At 31.8% G+C, this 26,948-nt stretch overlaps 3 protein-coding genes and 1 non-coding gene across 5 annotated transcripts; 2 read left to right on the plus strand and 2 right to left on the minus strand.

Annotated features, from left to right (window-relative positions):
- Positions 1-2,431: 2,431 nt before the first annotated feature.
- On the plus strand, positions 2,432-8,348 carry LOC11409296 (cytochrome c oxidase assembly factor 5). Its single transcript, XM_024776096.2, has 3 exons — positions 2,432-2,620; positions 2,725-2,829; positions 8,009-8,348. Exons 1-3 carry the CDS (start codon positions 2,552-2,554, stop codon positions 8,048-8,050), a joined length of 216 nt encoding a protein of 71 aa, XP_024631864.1. The 5' UTR covers positions 2,432-2,551; the 3' UTR covers positions 8,051-8,348.
- A 5,756-nt stretch (positions 8,349-14,104) lies between these two features.
- Positions 14,105-15,662, plus strand: LOC11426162 (uncharacterized). Its single transcript, XM_024776269.2, has 2 exons — positions 14,105-14,544; positions 14,683-15,662. The coding sequence occupies exons 1-2, from the start codon at positions 14,126-14,128 to the stop codon at positions 15,395-15,397; spliced, it is 1,134 nt and encodes a 377-aa protein (XP_024632037.1). The 5' UTR covers positions 14,105-14,125; the 3' UTR covers positions 15,398-15,662.
- A 2,377-nt stretch (positions 15,663-18,039) lies between these two features.
- Positions 18,040-18,113, minus strand: TRNAN-GUU (transfer RNA asparagine (anticodon GUU)). Its single transcript has one exon. It is a non-coding gene; the product is annotated as a tRNA-Asn (tRNA).
- Positions 18,114-21,946: 3,833 nt separating this feature from the next.
- On the minus strand, positions 21,947-26,914 carry LOC11427217 (uncharacterized). 2 transcript variants are annotated; one of them, XM_003596310.4, is made up of 9 exons: positions 26,756-26,914; positions 26,547-26,654; positions 25,887-25,949; positions 24,135-24,734; positions 23,997-24,044; positions 23,745-23,822; positions 22,447-23,052; positions 22,310-22,354; positions 21,947-22,208 (listed from the first exon to the last, which is right to left on the minus strand). In XM_003596310.4, the coding sequence occupies exons 1-9, from the start codon at positions 26,777-26,779 to the stop codon at positions 22,176-22,178; spliced, it is 1,605 nt and encodes a 534-aa protein (XP_003596358.2). In that variant the 5' UTR covers positions 26,780-26,914; the 3' UTR covers positions 21,947-22,175. The 2 variants fall into 2 exon arrangements, with proteins under 2 accessions (XP_003596358.2, XP_013464571.2); XM_013609117.3 differs by lacking the exon at positions 25,887-25,949.
- Positions 26,915-26,948: the final 34 nt, after the last annotated feature.

The raw sequence follows: 26,948 nt of genomic DNA on the forward strand, positions 1-26,948 counted from the left end.
TATCAATTCACTACTAATTAAAAAAAAAAAATCTAGCTTTTGCGTATAATACATAAGTTCTACAAGTTAATACTATTCATTTGGAATGTGAAAAAGGAGCACCCTTGGAGCGGGTGTTATAGGTTGAATTTGCATCTTTCACCATTTTTTTCTTCTGATTACGAGACACAGACAGTGTGAATGGTACCTGTTTTAACTTTCACCACATGTTACCTTCAGTTGTGAAACCTGTCATATTACTGAAATATTATCTAACCTCAGTTTTCATAAAATTGGATGGGGTTTCACTTCAATGGGTATTTTTAGAACCTCGCCATCATGAGTACTCTATCTGCACTTCTAGCCAAAGGTTGGAAATTCTCTAGCCCGGCAGTTGGAATGCTATCATCACATGGTGTATTAGTTGGAATGTCATTTGCACATTCTTCCTCCTAACCTCAACATTTTGTTCCTCATCCACATGAAGAGAACAACCAACAAGGGAGTACCATTCGGCATGGTGTTGGTCTGGGAATCATCTTCAGGAGGAGTATGAACTTGATCATCAAAACATAGGACATCTTGGTCCTATCATATATCTTGAAGGAAAAAAATTGATGTTAAATCAAAATTGGTTAAAAGAAAAAAGTCCTTAAAGTTTTGATGATAACAAAACATGATTGAGATCAATTAAGATTCTCTAAATGTGTGTTTAAGTGTGCAGAAAATTTAAAGTACATGTGAAGTATTGTCTCTGTAATAAGTCAAAGCTCTCGAGATGAAGTCAAAGCTCTGGACTAAGTCAAAGTTATGGCCATGAAGTCAAATATTTGAGCTTATGCTTCACACACTATGCTAAGTGTTTGAAAGCTATGGACCTTGATAAGTTATGTGTCATAGATAAAGGCAAAACTCTGCACTAAGATTAAGGTCAATGTTGTCGTGGAACTAGGATAAACTTTATGTTTCGTTTCTTTCCCTTATCTCTTTACTTTCCGCTGCTATCTGTGTGTTTTAATGAGTTACAAAAATCGACAAACACAATTAAAACCCTCATTTCTTGTGTTTTTCTCACTTTTATTTGATACAATGATAAATCTATACAAAAATTAGCACCTTTAAACTAAGTTCGGATTGTAGAAATCGAAAAGATGATGAATACATTTCAGATTCTATATGGTGAAGGGCACTAGAAACCATAAAAAATTTCAATCAAACCACAAAGATTTAAGAAAATGTGTACTAACTTCTTGTGCAATTGTACAGATGGTCTCTAGTTCGAAAGATTCTACCAAATTTTGTTGAAAATTGACACAATAAGGAGAGATTCATATCCGGTGACGGAATTGCGAGGTTTTAGGTTAATTTTTGAGAAATTGAAGGGGATAAGAAATTGACTAGTTTATTGGCTAAATTATTATCGTTTATTTTATTTTATTTTGCATCATCATCTTCATATTCTCGTAGAATTTTATTTTTTGGTATAAATGTACTCTTAAAGTTTGTCCAATAAAATTACATTCTTTGTATTCTTACAAAATTAGATTTCATGCCTTCATCATCGACAAATTTATTTTGTATTTTAAGATATTGTTATTTATTAATGTATTATTTTATTGTTTGAGGAAGTTGATAAATACACACAAAATTGGCCATATCATCATATTTAAAAATGCTACATCAAATATATACTTAAAGAACCAAGACGTTTAATTTTTCAATAGAGACACTACTATCATGGGTGTTATACACTAAAGGAATTCTATTTGTATATTGGCTTAAATTGCTTCAATATAAATTTTAGTATGGTTGTTTATGTAATGTCTCTATTAATTGAGTTATATTCACGTGATGAATCTAAAACTATTGTCATTGATTATAATTTTATTTGGATTTGCCACATCAACAACAACATATTCACATAAACACAAAAAAAAAAATTCAAAAACTGGATAACGATGAACACGTTTTATGACTTAAATCAAAAGAATTAAAGAACTAGTTTTATACAATTTAGATCTTTATAAATTTTTGTTTCTCTTGAGGGAAACCTTTACAACACATTGCAAACCTAACATGTTTAAAAGATTAGTTTATGTAGTTGCACACAAATAATATCTCATTCCCAATAAAAAAAAAACCTTCAAAAGTTTTTTTTCCTTTGAATCAATCTAGAGTTTAATTATAAATTATTTAACATTTAGAGACTTACCTTAAAACCTTTTGCGCAAGAACTTAATACAAAAACTATGGAAATTGTAATTAATGTTTTTTTAGTTTAAATAACTATTTAATTTTCTTTGTCCTATGAGCATAACTCAGTTGGTAGGACAATGCATTATTATATGTAGGGGCTGGGGTTCGAACTCCGAACACCCCCACTTATTCACGTTATAAGGTGAATTCTAACCACCAGGCTACCTGACAAAAAAAAAATTACCGGGTCGGAAACGCTATTGAATAAACCGCTTTAGAAAAACCCAGAAACCCTTCAAAGTGCAACGTTTTCTTCACATTAACATTCAAAAAAATTGATTTTCACGTTTAAGAGAGGTGAAGGTGAAGAAGAACAATGTCCAAGTCTTGCAAAGGATTAGCCATGGAATTAGTTAAGTGTCTCAGTGAAACTGATTGTGTTAAGGTTCGTTTTTTTATAATATTTTTTTATTAGTGTGAATTTATGTAATTTTTAATTATGATTTATGTGATGTTAAATGGGTTATGTTTATGTTTATGAATGAATAGGTTGATAATAGATCATACAAAGAATGTGCTGGAGAGAAGACTCCGTCAATTTCAGCTGAGTGTGTTGGACTTAGGGAAACCTATTTCAATTGCAAAAGAGGACAGGCAAGTTTTTTTATTTCTTGTCTCTATCATCATGTTACCTTGTAAGTTGTTGCATTTCAGTTATGTTAGTTAGTTTTTGATTATAAAACGTAGATACGGACACCAAACACGATACTGACACATGTTGATAGTGATAATCATTTGAAAAGAATATATAATTGAATGTAATCAGATGTGTCTGTGTTGGATGGTGACACGTGTCGGATACCGAGCATGCCTTCAACAAGAAGTGTTGGTGATAGATAGGTTGTTAACCTCTTAAGTGGGTTAATTAGGTTGTTAGTTTGAGTAGGTTGGTTAGTTTTTAATTTTGTTTGTTGAAGCTGTTAAGAAACACAGGATTCATGTCATAAGTAAAATAAGCTTTGAGAGCTTGATAGAGAGGAAAATTTCTTCCGATTCGTATTGATTGAGGAAAGATGGTAAATGAGTACGTGTGATGCTCTATATTATAGAGAGCTAATATAGAATCAACAAAATAACTACTAATCAACAAATTAATTATCTACTGACGAACTTTAACTAACTTTCTAACAAACTTTTATATTTCTATTAGAAGCTAACCAACTGTTGTATAAACTTGTATTAGTAATGAAATTCAATACCAGTCTTGTCAAATATCGGCCATGGCGGATATCAGTAGGTTTTTTTTGGCTTTTCGCCAGGACCAATTTTGTAAATAATCACCACCATACTCGGATATGGTGGCGCCACATGTCGGCCGGTATGGTGGGCTTTTAGCTCTTCCCCATGGTCCGCTCGACATCGGCAACACTGTTCAATACGGAAGTTTTAGTTTTTCCAAACATCACTCTACCAGTCTTCCTAACAGCCGCTATCAGAGCTTCACATGGGGTCTGATACAGAAACTGTAGTTCTTTCTGTGACAGTTAGAGAAGAAAGTGAGAAACTACAGAAATTCATGGCCGATGGGAACAATTTCGTTTAACCTGCAATTCTAGGGTTCGATGATCACCAGACCATTAAGCAATGCTGATAGAGAATGTCCTTTGAATAAAGGAGTATTGGAACATGGTGGAAACTAGGATTCTGTCTCTTTCAGCCGTAGCAACTTAAGAACCGGTCAAGATTGTCGAAGAGAGCAAGTTTAAAGATTTGAAGGTGAAATCTGGATATTCCAAGCTATAGATAGAAGAATCATGGAGACCATTGCTGTCACTAATGTGTTTTAATTACATCCCTGAGTTGCAAAATATTCTGTTTAATGTTGGTCAGCTTCAGCAGAAGGGACTGATTGTTGTGTTTCAGCAAGATATGTGTAAGGTCTATCTATCATTCTTTAAGAGACCTTCTTATGTCTAGCAATATGTCTGCTAATAGATTTTGTGTGCCATTATTGCAACTGCAATTCTTCCTTCCTGTTTGCAAATGAGTAAACAACCATTTTTATCTGTGAATGTGTGAGGCACCATCACTATAGTATCAAAATTACAAAACATACTTAAATGTGTCTTTTGTTAGTCATTTTGTCCTTGAATGTGTCTTTAGTTAGTTTGTTAAGTTTAATGCTCAAATTTGTTTTTCTTTGGTCAATTTAGTCCATAAATATACTAACAAATGAGACACTTGGAGACGTATTTGTAATATAGATACATTTAGGAACTATGGTGATATCACCTTTTACATTCAGGTGCCAAAATGATTGTTTTTACACCCGTCTGCAAATAATGGGTCTGGACAACACGCAATTGTGACACCACATATATGGTCATTTCAGCATCAATGGCTTGAGAACTTCGGCACATAAAGAGATGGTCTGAGAATTATCAGTACCCAGGGTTTCCCCTGTTATTTGCACTTGTTGTGTGGTTGGAAAGCAGCACAGGGAATCTATTCCAAAGAAGAGTTCTTGGAGAGTTTCTCAAAGACTTGATCTTGTTCATTCTGACATTTGCAGACCCATCAAACAGAAAATAAGAGGTGTTTCATCACCTTTTTTTTATAACTTTAGTAGAAAAACACGGGTTTCCTTAATGCCAGAAAAACCTATTGTCTTTGATATTTTTAAGAAGTTCAAGATTATGGTTAAAAAGAGTCTAGAAATTCCACATGCTTCCTAAGAACAGACAGGGGTGGAGAGTTCACTTTCTCAAAATTTGATGAAGTTTGCAGAACTAATTGTCTTAAATGACAACTCACCACCACATATAGTCCATAGTAGAATGAAGTAGGAAAAAGGAAAAATAGAACTGCAAGGAGGAGAGTCAGGTCAAAAGAGTTAGGCGAAGACCTAGGAAAACTATAAGAGAAACCATTAGAAAGGATTTAGAGGTCAATGAGTTGGATCCAAATATGGTTTATGATAGAACACTATGGCATAATTTGATCCATGTAGCAGACCCCACTTAGTAGGATAAGGCTTGGTTGTTGTTGTAATGATTATTGTTAGAAAGTATGTTGTCAGAAAAAGAGGTTCTTAAAGAATTTTGGACAATATATGTGCTCTAGTGGTAAAGGATGTCACATCCGAGGAGGCTTGGAGTGGAATCAAATACTTTGTCCATCATTTTGCAAATACTTGGGTGCATTACACATATTAATTTTCAGATACTCAAACAGATAAATTGAACAACGAGAGCATCAAGTGTGTGCTCTTGTGAGTTAACGAAGGAGTTCGATGTGACAGATCTAGGAAGAATGAGACATAATGTAAGAATAGAAGTGACTCAAAATGATGGTGGGATAATCAGTTATCAACAAAAATATGCTAAGGAGGTATCGGAAAGGTTTGGTTTAGAAACGAATAACATGGTGAGCAATCCTATAGTCCCAAGACTAGTTAACAAGATATGATGTAAGAGAAACCTTGGAGTTCTGTACAAAAGGAGTAAAGGGATAAGTTTGATAGCATACTTGGATAGTGATCACTGGGGGTGTGGATGATAGAAAGAAGACATGAGGATATGTTTTATGCTTGGCTCATGATCCATTTCATGGTCTTCAAAGAAGCAACCAGTGGTAACTTTATCAATCAAAGAGGTTGAATTCATAGTTGCAGCATCATGTGCTTGTCAAGGGGTTTGGCTAAGAAGAATCTTGGATACGAACAAAGGAACTCACCACCATTTTCTGTTATAATAATTCCACTATCAAGTTGCCCTGTAATCCAGTCATGTATGGCAGGAGATAGCATATAGGTGTGAGATTCTTCTATTTCCTTCACTATCTTGGTAGAGAAGGAATCATTGAACTGGTGCGCTGCAGCTTTCAGGAGCAGCAATTAGACACCATAGCTAAGCCTTTAAAGTTTGAGTCCTTCTATACTCTTAGAAACTAATTAGGTATCTGCAGGACGTGTAATAAAATTGATTACAAAATGCAATTCAGTTTAAGGGAAGATAGGTTGGTTGTTGTATTTCAGTTAGTTTAGTTGGTGACTTGGTTTTTAGTTCTGTTTGTTGAAGCTAACCGACTATTTTATAGACTTGTATACGTAATGGAATTCAATAAGAAAGTTTAGTTTTTCCAAATTTCACTGTACTACCAGTCTTAACATTTATTGTATGTGAGTTATAATAATGCAAGGTTGCCAATATTTTCCATTTGGAATATTCATTTTCTATATAGTTGTTCTACTGCTAGCATTTCGTATAAGGCATACACGTTACTAGTTGAAGAAGACACATTTAGATTGAATGAATGGTGATTATTTCATGAATGGCCCGCCCTTTTGGATGTTATTATCATTTTTTATTTAGTTTTTTAACTTTTTTTTCCCTTTTTCTTGGGTTGAGGAAATGCATCTTCGCATTGTCTCAGCCAAATAATCTGCTTATTTATTATTATTATTATTATTATTATTATTATTATTATTATTATTATTATTATTTTGGTCAAGATCTGCTTATTTGTGAACTATAATATAAAAATGTAATGCTTGAGATTTTGGCAACTGGTACATGGCAGAAAGTGTGGAGTTGAAAAGTTGGGATGGGAAAGCCAGTCTATGAGCTTGTTAGAAAATTATTCAGAGTTATAGGATGAACAGTTATTTGGGTCTGCAAGGTACAGTTAATGAAGATGAAATAGCATTGAAATTTGGGACATGAGATAGTGCAGTAATTGTTTATGAGGAAGTGCAGTAATTTGGGACATGAGATAGTGCAGTAATTGAAATTTCAAAGTACAAGGAGACAATGGTATCAATTTAGGCTCAGAATGTTGATACTTGACAGTTTTTCTCTCTTAACTGATTCTTGTATTCAAAATTATGCTCCCTCAAAAAACGTTTTTAGCAATGGGAATAAATAAATGTTGAAATGGGTTGATGGCCATGGTACTAATGTTAGTCTATGTGATATTGGCCTAGTTTGGATTTGGTTTCAGCTTATTGGGGCTTCTCAGTTAAAATAAGTTAATGATTTATCGGTTACGGAAGTCCTTAGGTGTTTATGAAGTTATACGAGAGAGCTTCTAAAAATTTGAGATACTAAACTAATTTTAATTGATATGAGAACCTTTTGTTTAAAAAAAATCATAGTTATTGAAAATCGTTTCCTTGACTGCATGGAAGATCTTGAAGTGTTTAAAACACGTCCTTTATGATCTTACCTGAAGATTTTAAATTGGTAAGTCAGCTTGTTATCGCATCTGATAATGATTTTACTTGGTTAGCATAGAAACTAACAACCAACTAGGTGTCGTTGTAATTCAGGGTTGAACTAAACCAGGTTAACAATAAGATTGATGTCTTTGTTAGTAGTGATGCTGATATGCAACTATAGTTCATCTTGTTTTTACTAATAATTACTGACAATATTTATACTGGATGTTTTAAAAAAAAAAGTCCATCTTGTTTTATTAAGGCATTTATGGCCCGTATTATAGACTTAGTTTACAATATATCATATTAACTGAGATAAATTTGTACTGTACATTTCACCATTCACATGTTCAAAAATGCTGGTAAGATAGTGGTTATTAGTTGTCAGGGTTTAGATACCTGAACCTTCTGCTTAAAACTCTCAGTGTCCTTTAGTTCATCAACCGAACTACTTACTCGAGACTTCAAATAGTATTGTTAGTAGGGCCAAGAGAATCAGTTGTAAACATGTGTGTATTTGGTGAAAAAATTGAATGAATTTGTTAGTTATAATGCATAAGCTTTATTCAGTATGATATTGATATTAAACAGCTAATGTTATTTTTTCACTCTCAGATTGACATGAGAGCTAGGATTCGTGGAAACAAAGGGTATTAATGATGCCATACACCGGAAAACTGCGGTATTGTGCTGTCCAGTTTTGGTACTTTCATTAGTTTACTCAAGATGAGTTCAACTCAAAGTGAAAGATGAGAATCAGTCAGAGAAATGGAAAGCTCTGTAATAATTGTTTGAGATCATGGCATTGTAATGTTTTCATGCACATGAAAGAGGAATTTTGATATGTTAAGAGAGAACATTAATATAGACAATACTCCCAAGGGTTAGATGAATATAATGATAAGTCATACTTTCAATTTATTTCATAATTCATCATCGAAAACTTTATGGACTACACTATGATTTCCATGAGTCTGGAATGCTTCCTATTTCAAGATAAAGAGAATGGGAAATTGGGTTGTTGTGACAATAATGATGACGTTTTCACTATAACCAGCAGAAAACATGTGTATTCGTGCGGGTCGCTTTAATTTTTTTGGTGGTGTCCACATTGCATATATTATGCATTGTCCTTACCAACTGAGCTATACTCATGGGGACATTCGTACGGATTGCTTGATGTTGTTGAATATATTAAGGTATAGGTATATAATAAAATTATTTAGAAATTTGTTATAAAATACTTTTATTTGTTATAAAATACTGTTATAAAATTATATGATTTATTTTATTTTATTTGTGGGTATTCATTAAGATATTCGCCATGTATCAGTCTGTGATGAAGACATATCATGGTAAAGAAAATGGGTTGGTGGTGATTTAATGGAGGTAGGTTTTTGTTCATTTCTTTCGTGAGAAGTTATGAAATAAATTAGAAAATGAGAGAAGATAAAAAAAATAATTTGAACATGAGAGAAATGATAAGGAAAATAAGGAGTGTGTGCTTTTCTATGAGCGTGAAAGGAATAGAGTGAATTGCCTATAATTTTACTGGTTTGATTAAGGAGTTGGAGATTTTTGAATAAATTATCATAATGTTGGCATAATGTTGGGATTTCTAGGTGATTTTTCACCGGGTTGGATGATCGTATTAGGTCAATAGCAACCATACAAATGAGATTGACACCAGAACTTCACATGAAACCTTAAGACATTAGGTATTTTGGTCATCTGACTTATATGTTGCTCAAAATCTACTCTTCCATCTAATGTATAAAGTTAACTCGCATTTGACACATTAACATATCCTAATCAATTGTGCGTCTGTCTACGTCCATAATTATGTTACGTAATCAAATAAGGTCAAAATTAGACACAACATGTTCAAACAAGTTGATTGATGGTGATTTCATGAAGGAAGGTTTATATTCCTTTCATCTATGAGAATAGAGAAAGGAAACTAGAAAGAAAAATAAAACAAGTAAGAAAAAAAAATTAACATGAGAGAAAAATTAAGGTGAAAAATATGTATTGTGTTTTGTCCGTGAGAGTACATAAAATAGATTGAATTATCGGTAATTATGTGGTTTTATTGAAGGAGTTGAAATTTTTTGGGTAATTATTACCAAAAAATTAGACTTAATTAAAAAAAACGTTGTATCATTTTAAAATTTCTAATAAACATGTATTTTGTAAACTCATCATAGCACATGTGCATTTTCCAGTGTCACACCCCATCATAGACCATATGTGAAGGAGTTTGAAAAAATAGAGGTTGAATAGAAGAATAGAATGAAAGCGATTGACATCTACAAATGAAGTTTTACCGAAAAAATGGTTAATTAAGTAAATGTTTCCTATAAATATAAAGATATTTTTTTAGTTTCTTGAAAAAAAAATTGCATTTTTTTAATCGTTGTAACTTTTTTATTTGGCATTTTTAGGGACCAAAAACACGGACTTAAAATTTTACAGGGACTAAGAATGTTGATAAAAAAAATTGACAAAAACTAAAATTGTTGACAATTTTTTTACAATAACTAAAAAGTGCGATTTATTTTTGTATGGACTAAAAATGAAATTCTGGATATTTATAGGGACCATTTACTTGATTAACTTTACAAAAAAAAAAATTTAAAAAAAATCAAACACCAGTAAATTAGTTCGTCATAATGTTGGGACTACGGAGGAAACCTACATTGGTTCGGAACATCATGTTATGGTAAGAGCAATCACACAAGTGAGATTGACACAATATCTTCACTTGAAATGTCTAATAAGCATGTATTTTGGTAAATTAGCATTACACATCTACATTTTTCCATTTTCAGATCACACAAAAGATCAAAAGTGAAGTAATTTAAAATAGTAAAGGTTGACTAAAAAAATTGCATCAAACCAAATGATATTCGAAAACTAAAATTTTAACATGATAAAAAATTAAACAAATGACATCTAAAACTAACAAAACAGTTCATCGTAATGTTGTGACTTTCAGGGAGAGCCTAAATTGAGTTGGATAATCACATTTGGGTAAAAGCACCCATAAAAGTGAAACTAACACCACATCCTCATCCAAAATTTTAAGGCATTAGTTATTTGTGTAATCTCACTTATATTTTTTTTGACCACCTACTCTTGCATCCAATATGAAACTTTAACTCACATACGAAAAATTAACTTCTCTCTCCTAAATGTGAGACTTTCTACATCTGTAATTTTGTGACATAACCAAATAAAGTAATATTGAAGCACAAAATGGTAGAAAAGGTTGGTTCATGGGGGTTTCATGAAGAGATGGTTATATTCATTTATTTCATGAGTATAGAGAAAATGAACTAGAAAAAGAAATAAATAAAAAAGGAATTTTAACATGAGAGAAATGATAAGGGAAAAATGAGTGTGTGCTTTTACCATGAGAGTATATGGAATAATGTGAGTTGCTCGTAATTTTGTGGGATTGTTGAAGAATTAGGAGTTTTGGGGTAATTATTTTACGACAAATTAGATTCAATTAAAGAATCGCAACATCAATTTAAATTTTTTAATAAGTATGTTTTTGTCAACTCAGTAGAACATATGCATTTTTCCACTGTTAGATTCTACAAAAGACCCAAAGTGAAGGAATTTGAAATAAGGGAGGTTGAATAAAAAAAAATAGCATGGAAGCGAATGGCGTTCAATAATTAAAATTTAGGATAAATTTTTTAAATAAATGAGATATAAAAGCTAACAAAACAATTCATCATAACTTTGGGACTTCCAAGGGATCTTACACTGAGTTTTATCACCATATTAGACTAAGAGATATCATACAAGTGAGATTGATATCACATATTCACACAAAACCTTAAGTCAATAGTATGTATATGTCATCTCACTTATATGTTATTCAAAATCTACTCTTCTATCTACTATAGAATTTTAACTCATACTTGACACATTAACTTCTCTTATTCAAGTTTGCAACTCTCTGTGTCCATAATTACGTGACATAGTCAAATAATATCAAATGAAGACACCATATGTTTAAAAAGGTTGGTTAGTGATGGTTTCATTGAGGGAGGTTTATGTTTCTTTCTCACATGAGAAGAGAGAAAGGAAATTAGAAGTAAGAAAAAAGATACGAAAAAAAGATTTGAACATGAGAGAAGATAATGGGAAAAAACTAATCATTGTGTGTTTTGTTTGTGAAGGTATAGAAAACAGTGTGAGTTGTATGACAAATCTATGAGTTTACTCAACGAGTTGGAGATTCTTTGGACAACTATTTTACCAAAAAATTAGATTCAATTAAAAAAACACCACATATTTTTAAATATCTAATAAGCATATATTTATCAACCCAACATAACACATTGACAATTTTTCATTATCATTTGCCACACACAGCCAAAAGTAAATAAATTTGAAATAATTGAGGTTGAATGAAAAATTCACAAGAAAGAGAATGACATTCAAAAATAAAATTTTAAGATTGAAAAGTTAAAGACTTAATTGCAGATTTAGTCCCATATTTTCAGCAACTCATGAATTGGTCCGTTCATTTTAAAATCACTCAGCTTCACTCCTAGGAAATGCAAAATTAGTGACGGAAAAAATAAAATCCCTATAAATTCCTTGGTCGCAAAATTTAGTAACATAATTAGAGAGAGATTTCATGTTATCCCTCACTTTTTTGTTTTTTTAGTAGTGTTTAGGTCCCTTTATGCTATTTTTAGACTAGAAAACAATGATGTGACATATTTTAGATGACCTTGCATTTAGTCTGATGATGTAGAATGATCAATACCCATGTAATTACATGAAAACTCCTTTAAAGTTTTTATTTAAATATGACATATCACCATTTTTAAGTTCAAAAATCTGAATAAGGCACCAAGACCGTGTAATTTTGAAATGGAAGGACAATTTCCGTGAGTGAGTGAAAATAGAAGAACCAAAACTGTAATTAAGCCAAAATTAAACAAATGACATTCAAAAACTAAAAAAAATAGTTCATCATATTGTCGTGAGTTTCGTGACATCCTACATTGAGTTTGATCATCGCGTTAGATTAAAAGAAACCAAACAAGTGATTAGACACCACATCTTCACCCTAAAGCTTAAAGTAGTAGGTATATGAGTCATATAACTTATATGTTGTTCAACATCTACTTCAATTTAATATTAAAATTAAATAAATGACATCCAAAAACTAACAAAACAGTTCATCATAATGTTCAGAGTTCAGTAACGAAAAAAAAGTCCACAGTTCTGATGGAGACTACAATGAGTTGAATCATCACATTATGTTAAGGTTAATCATACAATTGACAGCACATCATCATCCAAAATCTTAGTGTATTAGGTATATCGATCATCTCACTTATATGTTTCTTAACATTTACTTTTGCATCCAGGGACAAATCTAGACATTGGATACATGTGAGGCTAAAGTAGTCCATCAATTTATAAAAAATTTAAGTTGTCTCTGATTGTACACTTCATTAGTCAAAATAGTCCCTAACATTCAAATACTTCATTGATATTGTCATATTAGTCCTTCAATATACTTTTTTACTGTCACTTCAGAGACTATTATGACTAACAAAGTACAAAATCATGGATTCTTTTAGAATTTTAATACACTGAGAGATTATTATGACTATTTATTACATATTCAGGGACCAAAATTGTTGGAACAAAATGTGTTTAACAATAATAATCCTTAAGAGTTTTGATGATAACAAAGTATTAAAAATTGTCAATTGGATATGCTAATATTTGTTCAAGTGTACAGGACTATAGACAAAAATTTGACATCTTAAATTGGTCTTGAAAGAACAAATAAAGAGCAAATACATCAACAAAAAGGGAAGCTTAAAGCGTTTGAAGAAAACTGCTTCTGAAGTTTGAAGTGCTCCTGAAGACAAAGTGCTCCTGAAGTGATGACATCATCAGAAGCAAGTTCATAAGAAGTTGTGAATCACCAGAAGCTGCAGTTCATCAGAAGATGCAACTTAAAGCCTCAAAAGTTGTTTCAAGGATTCAAACTCGCATAAAATTGCAGAAGACTGGAAAAGTATAGCAACAACTATTTTGAAATGCATTGGATGCTTATTCTTCAAAGAGCGTTGACATAATACGTTTGTACGAAGTGTACAACCACTATCTCCACTACTCTGTTTTTGTCTCTGCTACAAGACAAGAAAAACAACTCTGCCTGCAACAATGTTTCTTCACATTGAGAACGCATTTGAATTTAATCCTTCATAGGACAATAACCATATCAGGCAAAAGATCATTGGTGATTGATCAAAAGCTTCAAACGACTCTATTTTGAATGTGCTGGCAATTCAATATCTCTTTCACACCTCTATATAAAGGAGTGAAGACTCAGAGTTTCACAAGAACAATACGAAGCATTAGCTAAGCCAAAACTCTGTTGAAATTGTTCTCCACTTCAAAGGTCACTTAGAATTTCTTATCAAAACTTATATTTGATTTGGAAGTGCAATGGGGACAGGACCGACTTCCGGTTTGTGGAAGGAACCTGTATAAATTGCTTGTGTTCTTCTCTCTCTCTGTTTTATCCGCTGCAATTAGTTCTGAACTTCTATTCAGAAGTAGAATTCTATCTGCTTCTGAACTGCATTTTCAATTAGTAGCAAAAAAATAAAAAGCTAACACAATTCAACCCCCTTCTTGTGTTTTTCTCACCTTATCTCCTCATTCCACGCCGCAAACACTATGTCACTGTCTGGTCATCTCCAACACAACAACACTCACATTGAACTCTCAAAATCAACCATGTCCAACAAATTGTTTTTCTCCCATAATCTTGTTTTAGGTGTCATCACAACTAAATCAACAACCTTAAAATTCAACAACCACTTCTCATTCCCATTTTCACTCAAATGCAGCAGCATCACAACATCTCAATCAGAATCAATCACACAACCTTTTGCTGTATCTTATCTTATCAACAATTTTGATTTCTCAACTGAATCAGCTCTCAAAGCTTTCAACCTCAAGCAGGTTCGTTTCAATACCTCAGATAATCCTGATTCTGTTATCACCTTCTTTCAAAACCATGGTTTTTCAAACTCTGACATACGCATCTTCATCAAAAAAGCACCATGGTTACTTTCATCACAACCCCACAAAAGGTTATTGCCTAAGTTTCAATTTTTTATATCCAATGGTGCTTCTTTATCTGATATTGTTCCATTGTTAACTGCAAACCCTCACATTTTACAAAGTAGCTTGGACAAACGAATAATCCCTCTTTTTCAATTGTTAAATAGGTTTTCGAAAACCAACAAGGATACTATTGTTTACTTAATTCGACATTCAAGGTCGTTTATTGTTTATCCCCTTAACCTTCTAGAGGCTAATATCAATTTGATGGTTGATTTTGGAGTTTATGATTCTGCCATTGCTAGATTGCTTCGAACTAGGAAATCTATATCTTGTTCAAATGATTTGATTAAGTCATTGGAGGACGTTAAGGGTTTAGGGTTTGACCCTTCAACGATCGCATTTGGGACTGCTTTGGTGACCAAGCAATGTATGAGTAACATACTTTGGGATAAGAAAGTTGACGTCTTTAAGAAATGGGGTTGGTCTGATGAAGATGTTATTCGAGTATTTAGGAGTCAGCCTAGTTTGATGTTGACTTCAATTGATAAGATTAATCTGTTGATCAGTTTTTGGGTTAATCAAATGGGTTGGGATCCCTTGGCACTTACTAAATCTCCACTTATGTTTTCTTTTAGTTTACATAAAAGGATCATTCCAAGAGCCTCGGTTTTGCAATTTCTTTTGATGAAAGGTTTGCGAAAGAAGAAGGCGAGCTTAGTTAGACCATTTGCTTATTCCGAGGATATGTTCTTGAACAAGCGTGTTTTCAGCTTTAAGGAGGAGTCTGATTATCTTTTGAAGCTATATTACGAAAAAATGAAACTTGCAAATGCAATGGAGAACAATGGGATGCCATCCACCAAATGTGTAATGTATTGATCTTCTTCTTTTGTAATACATCCTTAGCTTATTCCTTCGTAGTGGTTAGTACTTATACTACTGTTGGGTTTGTTATCCTCAGTTTTAGTTGCAATTTTGATGTATGAGTCTTGTACGTGTGAAAGTTCAAATGCTCTTGCATTTGTTCAGGGAATGCTTGTCTCATGATTGCCGTAGTCTGATGTGTATCTTAAATCGAACGTCAAATGTTATACGAAAAAGAACATGAAAGAAGATTTGACCAACTTATTCTTCATGTAGAAAGGAAAAAAAAAAAGTGTATCATTCCAACCAACCAATAATTCACTTATTCAATCATGTTTCGATTAATGCATTACCCCCCGCAAAGAGTTGTTTTATTAGCTTTATTAAATTGAGTTATTTTATATTTTCTGTGAACTTAACTCAGTTGACAGGGACATTGCATAATACATGCAGGGGTTGAGGTTTGTATTCCAGACACCGCGTCTATTTATCTTATAGGTGAATTTTTAGCACCGAACAAGTTGATAAAAAAAAATTGAGTTATTATTTTAATTTTTTTTACTTTATACTGTTTTTGTTTTTAAACGATTATTACTTTATACTTTATCACAACATAATATGAGTGTGTATTCCTGCGTTACATTACATGAGCTTCACAAGTCATACCATGATGCTTGCTTGGCCTTGGATTGCATACTTATTTTTCTTTTCTTTTTTTCCTTATGAACGTGAATATCATGCTTATAATTACGCTAGAAAATAACAAGTTCGTGACCACACATTTATTCCGTGATCCTTAACTATATAATAATTTAAAAAATCCAAATTTTATATTTAACCTTTTTCAAAAAATTATATATTATATGCGTGAAAAAGTAAGTAATATTGTATTTGTTATACAAATTACTGAATTAGGTACCGTTTGGCCCGGCATTTTTTTCAGCTTTTCTACGTTTTTAAGGAGAAGCTAGGCCAAACACAATATCAATAAAGTACCTTCGAAAAAAAGTACTTTTTTTAGAATGCATAAAATTGAATGGAATGAGCTTTAACCAAAAGTTGTTGAATGCTACTTCAAAAAACTATTTCTCCCCAATTTATTTCACAAGCACCTATCTTCAACTCCCGCCGGCAACCTTTTGTTTTATTTTTTCAATATGCTTTTTTCTTCCATTTTATTTTATTTTATTTTTTTTAACCGGTCCATTTAATTTTTTTAATGAGGTTCCATTTAAGTTTATTATCTATTTTTTTAAGGAATTTTATTATCTTTTTATCACTTATATATTAATTTCAATATCTTTTGATCATCACAACCACGCAAATATTTGTATTCACGCTGTCAATGAATGACACCGAATATTTTTATTCCCTTTCTTCAACCACAGAAATACACACACACACATTAGTGTTTAGAGTAATACTTTATGTTCCTCTCTCTGTTTTTTTTTGTTATGCTAATGCGTATAATTTTTGTTAGTGTTGTGTAATGCGTATAATTATTTTTATAAAATTTTGATTTTAATTAAAAGTACAAGTGTAGTTGCCTAAAAAAATTATACTTATATATAATTTACACATTTGTATTGTAACAAACTATGCATATCTTTTTCTTATTAAAAAAACTAAACATATCTTTTTCAATGACACCAGCAATGTAACAAATATAATATTATATATATAAATTCTTATCTTTTTGACCAACACTAAAAATATGGTATTCTTATAACAAAATTTGTTATAACAAAATTTGTTATAGAGTATAATTGGAAAAGAAAAAACCAATTATTCTCATTATATATACACACATATACATATTATAGATATGATTGAGCGTGACGAAGAAAGCAATATAAATGAAGAAATCAGTTCATATAATCCAGGAAGAGTGCAAGATGGAGGCTACATGAATAAAGTTAGAAATCAAATAGGAGTTGCGTTGATGGAGAGTAGAAATGTTTGAGTTTGTGATGATTTATGTCTTTAAAAAAAATGATTATTGTTTTTAATTTTCCAAACTACTTTGATATTATTTATGTTATTATTTGAGCCTCCTTAAATTATTTCTCCTATTCAAATATTTAACAAGTCGTTTATATGATGATACAAATTTGTATTCATGTTACACAAAATAAACGTCATTGAGTAAATATAGTATTGGTAAAAATATATCTTTTATATTTTAAACCTTTTTTCCCTTCAAAAAATATTTTAGACATTTTTTTATTTATTATGTTAATTCATAATGAATTCAAAGTTTTTTTTATTTATAGACAATGCATAAATATATGCAAGGTCCCGGGTTCGAACCCCAGACACCACCAAAAAATAATAAATTCAAAGTTTTGTACAATATTTTGCCAAACAGCTTTTAACTCAAAAATAACTTTAGAACTAAAAAAAAATAAAGAAACCAAACAGCTTTAACATTTTTCTTAAAGAGCTTTATTTTAACTTTGTTTTAAAGTAGCTTTTAAACCGAAAAAAAGCCTGGCCAAACGGTACCTTAGTGTTGTCCCACGGCAGATTTTTAAGAAAATAATAAGTATTTTTATGAAAATGATTTGAAAATATATACCATATATAAATGCTAGATGTGAGAGTAGATTAGTACATAACCTATATTTTTTTCAACAAAAATAAAATTGATTAAAAATCGCTAGAAGGAGGGGTTGAACCTCCGACCTTGTGGTTAACAGCCACACGCTCTAACCAACTGAGCTATTCCAGCAGACATATTAAAATATAATCCAACCCAACTTGTTTGCTGGTATAGTCCATTAGAATGGTTAAAACTCAAAAGCTTGTTTGTCATTTATACAGCAACATAATTGTTAAAAAAAGGCCACAATTACAAATAAAAAATATTGAGATTGATAGCCATCCACAAATATAGATATTAATTATTTTATAAAAAAATAAAATACATTACTACACTATGTATAAAATATTCAATTTGTTCATGCTGTCATATCTATTGAATGAGTGCAAAATACTAAAAAACATTAGAAGTTTGGAATTTGTTGTAGAGACGGTAAACAGCATTGAAAGTATATTGATGAATTTTTAATGAAAATCTCTAAACAACCTACAGAGGTTATTATCCAATAACATTCTGCTTAAGAACGAACTTATTGAAAAGAGGAGTCTATGGAGTAGTCTCATTTGTTATGAAGCCGCTGAATCTAGTGAACATTTGTTTATACAATGTGAATTTGCCAAAATTGTCTGGTTCTCTACCTTTAAGAGATCACACCGAACAAGACGTAACAATTTTTGAATGGATGCTTAAGGACTAAAAAGCAAAGATAAAATGGAATCCCAATTTTTGTACATAACTTTATTGAAATTATGGGCAACTAAGAGTGATTATGTGTTCAATTTCAAACAATTCAACCCCATTGATATAGCTAGCAATTAGACTTAGTTAGCTCTTGGTTTATGTTAAGCATAGTTTGAATTCTATTGATAATAATCCATTTAAATTGTTAAAAGATGTTGCTATGTAGTATCTGGTTGGGGCATGTCTCAAGTCAGGCTAATAATCACTCTATCGTAACTCATTTTTCATTTATCAATAAAAACATTTTGCTGTAAAAAACAAGAAAAACAACAAAAACCTCCATATTCAGAGGCATATGACTCCATTGAGATAAGGGGCTCAAATAGATATTTTAAAATCTTTCATCCCATAATTAATATAAACTATATTGAGATATGCACGCCATCCGAAGAAAATAATATTTTGTATCTTATTAAATTAGAAATTGATATAAAAATACAAATAAATTGAATGTGTTGTAAACATAATTAATAACTAATTTAAAACTATCGTATTGTAGATATATGTATATTAAAAACAAACGTATAAAATAATTTTCTCAAAGTAAAAGTAGCAAAATTGTGGATGGACCTAGAAATTTAATTTTGAGTCTTTTAATAATGTTATAAACATATTTGAAAGAAAAAAAAAATCACCTTGGCAGACATATCATGACCTCGTCTATATCTGGAGCTCTGGATGTCCGTTTGATGTCATGATATGTCTGTCTTGATCCCACCACATCATTGTCAACGAGTTAAAGATCACCTCAAACGGACATCCAGAACTCCCGATATAGCCAAAACAAGACAAACATATCATGACCTACGAAAATAAAACTTTGAACCCAAAATTAATTAGGTTCTTTTATTCCATAATGACTTTATTATTCTTTTCAAGAGAGAGAATTTTAGGATCACATCAGATGTGCTTGTGGAAAGAGAAAAAGTATGAAACAACTCCTCGGCAGTTAACTGCCGAGATTTTCCTCGGTAGTTAACTGCAGCCGATTTCATTTTTCCTCGGCAGGTAACTACCGAGGAGCATTTATATCTTTTACTTGTGTTTCTAAGCTAACAAGATGTGTCAACAGCAATTTTCTAAATGAAAAGTGATGGAAATAGTTTTATCCTTTTGTAAAATGGGGAGAGCTCTTGTTTGAGAACCTCGGTTTTATGTTTGAACCTCCTTTTATTGCAAATAATTCAACTATTCCTTCAACATTGGATACCTCTGTGTGTATTGCTGGTTGCAGAAGAATATGAGATAAAAAGTACAAGCATGTGCAGAGTAGTTGTTGTTGTATGTCCTGAATTGCAAAATGAAAAAACTACCAAAAAGTAAAATTGGATTGTATAACAAAATAGCAAAAGCATGCAAAAATAAATAAATAAAATTAAAATATTTCTTTATTTTAATTTTTTGTATTTTATGATTTTAAATTCTTATATGGATAAATATAAGAGACAAGCTAAATTAATGGACATGATGACTTAACCTCATATATACTTAATGTTTTGATTTTTAAATAAGAAAGTAAAATAAATGTGATTCTTATCACACACATCCCTTAAGTGAGGTGCTACATGTCGACCATTGTGGGTGCCACGTCAGCGAAGATTAAGTCAAAAGTGGCATTGGAGACCAAAACTGCCAAAGATCCAATAAATAAGAGGTTGTTTTGTATTTTAATTAGTTAAGGGGTCAAAATCGTAACTTTTGAAAAATAGGAATAAAAAATGCAATTAAACCTAATTAAAAATACATTGATGCCACTTGCGAAAATGATTTATCAGGTACTCCATGTGTGTGTATATGCATAATCAATTTTCTTCTTACTTATGTCTTGTCTTTAATGACTTTCGACTATTCAATCTTTCATTGTTGGTCTATGCGCATTAGCGAAAAACATAGTTCTTGCATGTTCGTGGTCGTGATCCAATGTCCTGATTTAGGCCATCCAGAGTTGGAAAGTGTGCTTAATCATTATAGAGTCTTGAACTATTATATATATAGGCGGGAGTAGTCTACAACTATCAGCTCAAAAGTACTGCTCCCTCCCTCCTATATTAAATGAAATAGTTTGACAGAGTCACGTATATCAATGTACAATTTTGATCTAGATATCTTTAATAATTGATTAGAAAAAATTATGAAAATTTGATATTCTAAATATATTTATCGAGACGAATCTAACAATATCTTATATGATATATTTTATCATTATATATTAGTAGAAAAATAGGATCAAACTATGTTATGTGAGCAATACACATTTTTAAATTAGGTCATTTAAATGGAACGGAGGGAGCATTTTCTTGATCGACTATAAACTTCTTTTATTTCAATTATACCTTCACGTATCACCTTTTGTAGATCTCGATGTCTCGCAGATAACAACAAGAGTTCAATTGATAAGTGCCAAATGAATGTTATTTTACCTATATAAATCATGACACTTATTTTCCAAGAAAAATCATAAAAATCCCCAATTATTGTCATTATTATAGTACCAAGATTATATTAGTATTATTTGTACTTTTAACATTTTTCCAACAAAAACGTGCAATAACTATTAAAATATTATTTGATAATTCAAATTAAAATATTTTTTTATTTTTCAATTATCCAATTTTTTATAAATAGATTTATAAGTGTAAACATAAATAATCAACATTGGTAAAAGAGTGAGAACAATGGGAGTAAAAGAGAATGTCCTAAAAAAAAGATGTCAAATATCATTTATGATAATTTAAACAACACCAGCAAAAACTTCGACTCAATTATTTTAGCAGTTGTGTTTAAAATATTGATTATTTGCATTTACACTTATAATCATACTCATAAATCTTAAAAAAGAATTCACCTTGATTAAAACAACCTCTTCAACATAAAAAAGGTTCTTAAATCTACATCTACTCTATATCTATACTATTTGTCAAGCAATCGATCAATACTCTACATCTAATTTGATATCAAAATTTGATGTCAAAATAACACGAACTTTTTTTAAAAAAAATTCATAGCAAAAAGTTTTTAACTATTTTTTACCATCACCAAACTACTATTTATTGCATTTTAATCATTTAACTACTCCACTAACTATAATTATTAAGAGTGTTTTAGTAAATGAAACATATTTTACTATTGAAATCAACACTACTAATCATTTCCTTAATAACTATAAATAACTCAAAACGGACACCTAATTTGAGACGGAAGGAGGACCAAACACAATAATATAAAAGGAACATGGGGAAATGAGAATAACCACTTGCAATTTCAAGCATCGTATTTTGAGATTCATGGAGTTTGAGATGCATGTATTTACAAAATTATCACTTAGTAGTTAGTGCAAGGGAAATTCCTAAGACTGCAAACAAGCTCCCCAATATTGTGAAGAACAGCATGGGTCTCCCTACAAACCATATTTAATCCATTCATTTTGGCTTCACTTTCATTAAGAACATCCTAATTGCCATCAACAGAATTAACAAGTTCACCCTGCAAAAAACAACTTACAGTCAGCAGTATATATTTTAAGTTAACTATAATCGAAAACCAAATTACATCTGACATACAATTATCGCACTTATGATACTTACATTTCGATCATCATCATTCGCAGCCGCAGGTTTCTCGGGTTCAGCCTGTGAAAATCAATGCGACATAATTAGCAATAATGAGGTATTTATAATCTTGAAATAGAAATTATAGATATATATCAATTATGATTGTTCACCAAAAGCTTCCTTGAAGCTGCTGAGGAATTCAAATCCTTCAACACAATAGTTGGTAACTGATTAATGTCCCAACCAACAATTTTACAGACGACTTGTGCATAAGCCCTGTGAGCTCGCTTCCTTTTCGTCCTTAGTACAGCAGTTGAATGCTGAATCAGTGCAACGCAATCCTTAAACCTCTTCCACATTTTCTTCTTAACACCACCACAAACCAAACAATAAAAATCTCCTTTTTTACTATTGTTCTCGTAATATTCCCTCAAGCCAACATCTTCAGCAAACACTTTCTCAAAGAACTTATACTGTTCAGATTCTTCACAATTTTCTCCAAACTCATCTTCTCCTTCATCCTCATCTTCATCTTCAATAACATCCTCATCACTGTCAGAACCAACTTCGGGAGCTAAGAACTTTTGGCAAGCATCTATTGCGTTGTGCTGCAAATGCAAAACTGACATAATCGCTTCCTCATTCCCCACAAGAGAATAAGGGTAAGAACATGGTTTAGTGTTGAAGGCCGGCCATCCTGAAGCTGTTGAAGATAATCCACCATCAGGACTTTTGCAAACCCATTCAGCATCAGAAATCACATATTCATGAGTTACCTACATTGATATTTCATTACTAATCAGAAGTAAAACATCAAAGAGAATCATGGGATATAAAGGTGACATTGTGGTTAGGACGGGGAGTTAAAGAGTGAAGTGATAAGGTGGTCGAGGGTTTGATCCCCAGTTCCCCACTCCCGACATAACACTAAGTTACTATCAAAGTAACAATACCAACATTTTCTATTTAAAAAAAAAAATGATAACCGAGACTTCTAAGCTAGCATACAAGCACTAACAATACTACTATTCCTCTGCTATTCCAATTTACAACAAAATTGGAGTGCAGCTCACAAATAACAGGTGCCAATAATAGCCATGAATGAAAGAGATAAAACTTCAATTCAATTGACACTAGCAGGATAACAATCGAGTTCCGTGCATCTTGTAACTATTTCTTTACTAGCAGAAAAATAATTTTAGAATTAACCAGAAGATGAAGGATCTTACATTTTACCTAAACTACCATATAATACAGATAATTTAGTCTATAAATACAGTAATCAGCTGACAAGAAAAGCATCAAGGCGGTAGCATTATCACAATGACTATATTATCCAACCAAGAAACATGCACATAAAATAAAAATTTTAATTGAAAAGGAAACAAGAGAAAATAATAAGAGATTAAGAGGAAATATATCATTGTATTCAGCGTTTATAATTTGAGATAGACCACAATTGTTTTACCTCAACTAACTTTCCTCCATTTTCTGAACTCAAATCCAATGCTCTTTCATCTGGAATCTCACCTTCCTTCAAAGAATTCTGCATGCACAACAATCAATAGAAAACTTACATTAAAATTTCAAACCATGCCAAATTAGTTTTTTCCCCTCAAAAGGGTGCATAGAACCTCATACACAAAAATTAATAAAAAAAAATGAACCTCAGTAACAGTGTGATGAAGCCCTTTTAAAGCATCTCACTTATGATACTTACATTTTGGTCATCAACATCACTTGCAGCAGCAGGTTTTCCAGGTTCAACCTGCAAAAATGAATACAACCTAATAAGCAATAATGAGGTATTTATAAACTTGAAATATATATTATAGATATATTAATGATGATTGTTCACCAAAAGCTCCCTTGAAGCTGTTAAGGAGGAATTCAAATCCTTCAACACAATAGCTGGTAACTGATTAATGTCCCAACCAACAACTTTACAGACAACTTGTGCATAAGCCCTGTGAGCTCGCATCCTTTTCGTCCTTAGTACAGTAGTGGAATGCTGAATCAGTGCAACACAATCCTTAAACCTCTTCCACATTTTCTTCTTAACACCACCACAAACCAAACAATAAAAATCTCCTTCTTTACTATTGTTCTCGTAATATTTCCTCAAGCCAGCATCTTCAGCGAACACTTTCTCAAAGAATCTATACTCTTTAGATTCTTCTTCACAATTTTCTACCAACTCATCTTCACTTTCATCCTCATCTTCATCTTCATCTTCAATAACATCATCATCGCTGTCAGAACCAACATCGGGAGCTAAGAACTTTTGGCAAGCTTCTATTGCGTTGTGCTGTAAATGCAAAACTGCCATAATTGCTTCCTCATCCCCCACAAGAGAATAAGGGTAAGAACATGGTTTATTGTTCCACCCTGAAGATAATCCACCATCTGGACTTTTGCAAACCCATTTAGCATCAGAAACCGCAGATTCATTGGTTACCTACATTAAAATTCCATTAAAAAACAGAATTCAGAAGTGAATCATCTCTGAGAATCAGGGGACATAAGGGTGTGCTTCATGGTTGGGGCCGGGGAGTTAAGAAGTAGAGTGATAAGGTGATTGAGTGTTCGATCCCTACTAACAATACTAACATTTGCCTTTTGACTCGTTCTAAAAAATATGTGAAAATCGTGATTTCTCAGCTAGCACACAAACTCTAAAAACACTAGTATTCCTCAGGTACCAATAATAGTCATGAATGTGATAGAAACCGGCATCTATAATTTGGAAAATCAAGGGATAAACACAGAATTTATTTACAACCTCCGGAAAATGATACACAAAACAAAGGAAGCTGTATTACAAATTACACACACAAAATCTCAATCTTGATTCTTGACAGAAATAAAATAGAACAACAGTGAAAGCAATTGCCCACCAAGATTTTCAAGAGCTTGATCTCTCAAAATTAATATCCAATCCCAAATAATTACTATTTTGCAAACTGCCTAACTTATCTATTTATTTAAATAGCATATTAACTTCTAATAAACGACCCACACACTTTTGAGTCTTTTATTATAATGCTGACTTATAAGAGACCTAACAGAATGAAAGGGATACAACATCAATTAAATTGACACTAGCAGGATAACAATCCGGTTCTGTATATCTGGAAACCATAGTATTTCTATACAAGCATAAAAATAATTTCAGATTTAACCAGAAAATGAAATGTCCTACATTTTACCTAGATTATCAAATGACACACACAGCTAAATTACTCTTAAAATACAGTAATCAGCTGACAAGAAAAGCATCAAGCGAGTAGCATTCTCTGTAGCACTGACAATTTAGATGGTAGGCATGTTTGGTGTCTTACAGACATGGGTCGGTGTCCAACACCGACATCAAAACATGTGATTATGTCCAATTAATTAATTTTTCAAATTTTTACCGGTGTCAGTGTCTGTGTCAGTGCTTCATAGGTAGCAATATAGCGATAAAAAAGACTATACAACCAAGAAACATAAACATAAGGGAAATTACAAATGAAAAAAAAAAAAAAAAAAAAAGCAAAATGAGAAGTAAAGAGTACATATATGTTTGTATTCCACATTTGATTTTGACAGAGAGACCAAATTGTTTTACCTCAACTAATTCTCCATTTTCTGAACTCAGACCCAATGTTTTTTCATCTTGAATCTCACCATCCTTCAAACAATTTAGCAGACACAACAATCAATGGAAAAATTTAGCGCTCAATTGTTGCAGATTATTCAAGATAAAAATCACCTTTCTAATGGAAAAAAAAGCATTTTTAGTATTTTTTTAATTGAGTTTCTTTTAGCTTTTGTAATTAACCGTAATCTATTAAAAAAATGATTGAAGTGAGTTGTTATTTTTAGTATCTTATGCACAAAATCTCATTTTAATAAACTGTTTTTCACTATTATAATCTATGAAGCACAAACACCAACGCCAGACACAACACTGACACGGGAACACCTATAATAATTTACGAAAATGAGTTAATTGAATGTAATCACACGAGTCAGTGTCAGACACCAGACATGCTTTTAACGAGAAGTGTCACTGCCACAAAGATTATAATCAAACTCAAATAAGTTTATTTCTACTTCAAACAAAAAAAAAAGACCTCTAAATTATTTATCTCATAATCACTTTTATTGTAGGTCTTAAACATTAGAAATTTATAACCATGCAAAAATATATGAGAACCCATTTAAACCCTTAAAAGGGTAAAATAAAGCTGTTACATAAAAAGTAAAAAAAAAATGAAAAATGAACCTTAGTAACAGTTTGTTGAAGCTCTTCTGCATGATCCTGAAGCTCAACTGGAACTGAATCATTATCATTGGGTTTAAGGGTAGAATCATTTCCAGCATCAACATTGTTCTATAAAGTTGAAATCATATGAAACAAATTAAAAATGATGAAAAAATGAAGTGAATAAAGTTTGATTAAGATTAAAAAAGCATGCATTATTAATTTCTTACCTCAGAGGATTCAGTAATCTTCATCTTCAGAGAGAGAGAGAGAGTGTGTTTGAATTTGTGAGGAAGGTGTTAGGGTATTAGTCAGTCAAAAACAGAAGTAAGAAATGAGAAAGTGAAGCTGGTTTTGTGGATTTGGGCTTTGTTATTCCGGTGCCCGCCCGATTCGTGATTTGGTATTACACCCCCCTGTTTT

The sequence above is a fragment of the Medicago truncatula genome, chromosome 2 (genome assembly GCF_003473485.1).
Source record: "Medicago truncatula cultivar Jemalong A17 chromosome 2, MtrunA17r5.0-ANR, whole genome shotgun sequence".
In the NCBI taxonomy this organism is placed as follows: Eukaryota; Viridiplantae; Streptophyta; class Magnoliopsida; order Fabales; family Fabaceae; genus Medicago; species Medicago truncatula.

Bases quoted from the DNA above. Each gene is read 5' to 3' on its own strand.
- LOC11426162 (XM_024776269.2), top strand. From the start codon at position 14,126: ATGTCACTGTCTGGTCATCTCCAACACAACAACACTCACATTGAACTC. The intron at 14,545-14,682 runs GTTATTGCCTAA...ATTGTTAAATAG, and splicing joins TCATCACAACCCCACAAAAG to GTTTTCGAAAACCAACAAGG.
- LOC11409296 (XM_024776096.2), top strand. From the start codon at position 2,552: ATGTCCAAGTCTTGCAAAGGATTAGCCATGGAATTAGTTAAGTGTCTC. The intron at 2,621-2,724 runs GTTCGTTTTTTT...ATGAATGAATAG, and splicing joins GTGAAACTGATTGTGTTAAG to GTTGATAATAGATCATACAA. The intron at 2,830-8,008 runs GCAAGTTTTTTT...TTTCACTCTCAG, and splicing joins TCAATTGCAAAAGAGGACAG to ATTGACATGAGAGCTAGGAT.
- LOC11427217 (XM_003596310.4), bottom strand. From the start codon at position 26,779: ATGAAGATTACTGAATCCTCTGAG. The intron at 25,950-26,546 runs GTTCATTTTTCA...AATTGTTTGAAG, and splicing joins TTCAACAAACTGTTACTAAG to GATGGTGAGATTCAAGATGA. The intron at 23,053-23,744 runs GTAAAACAATTG...ATATCAATGTAG, and splicing joins ATGGAGGAAAGTTAGTTGAG to GTAACTCATGAATATGTGAT.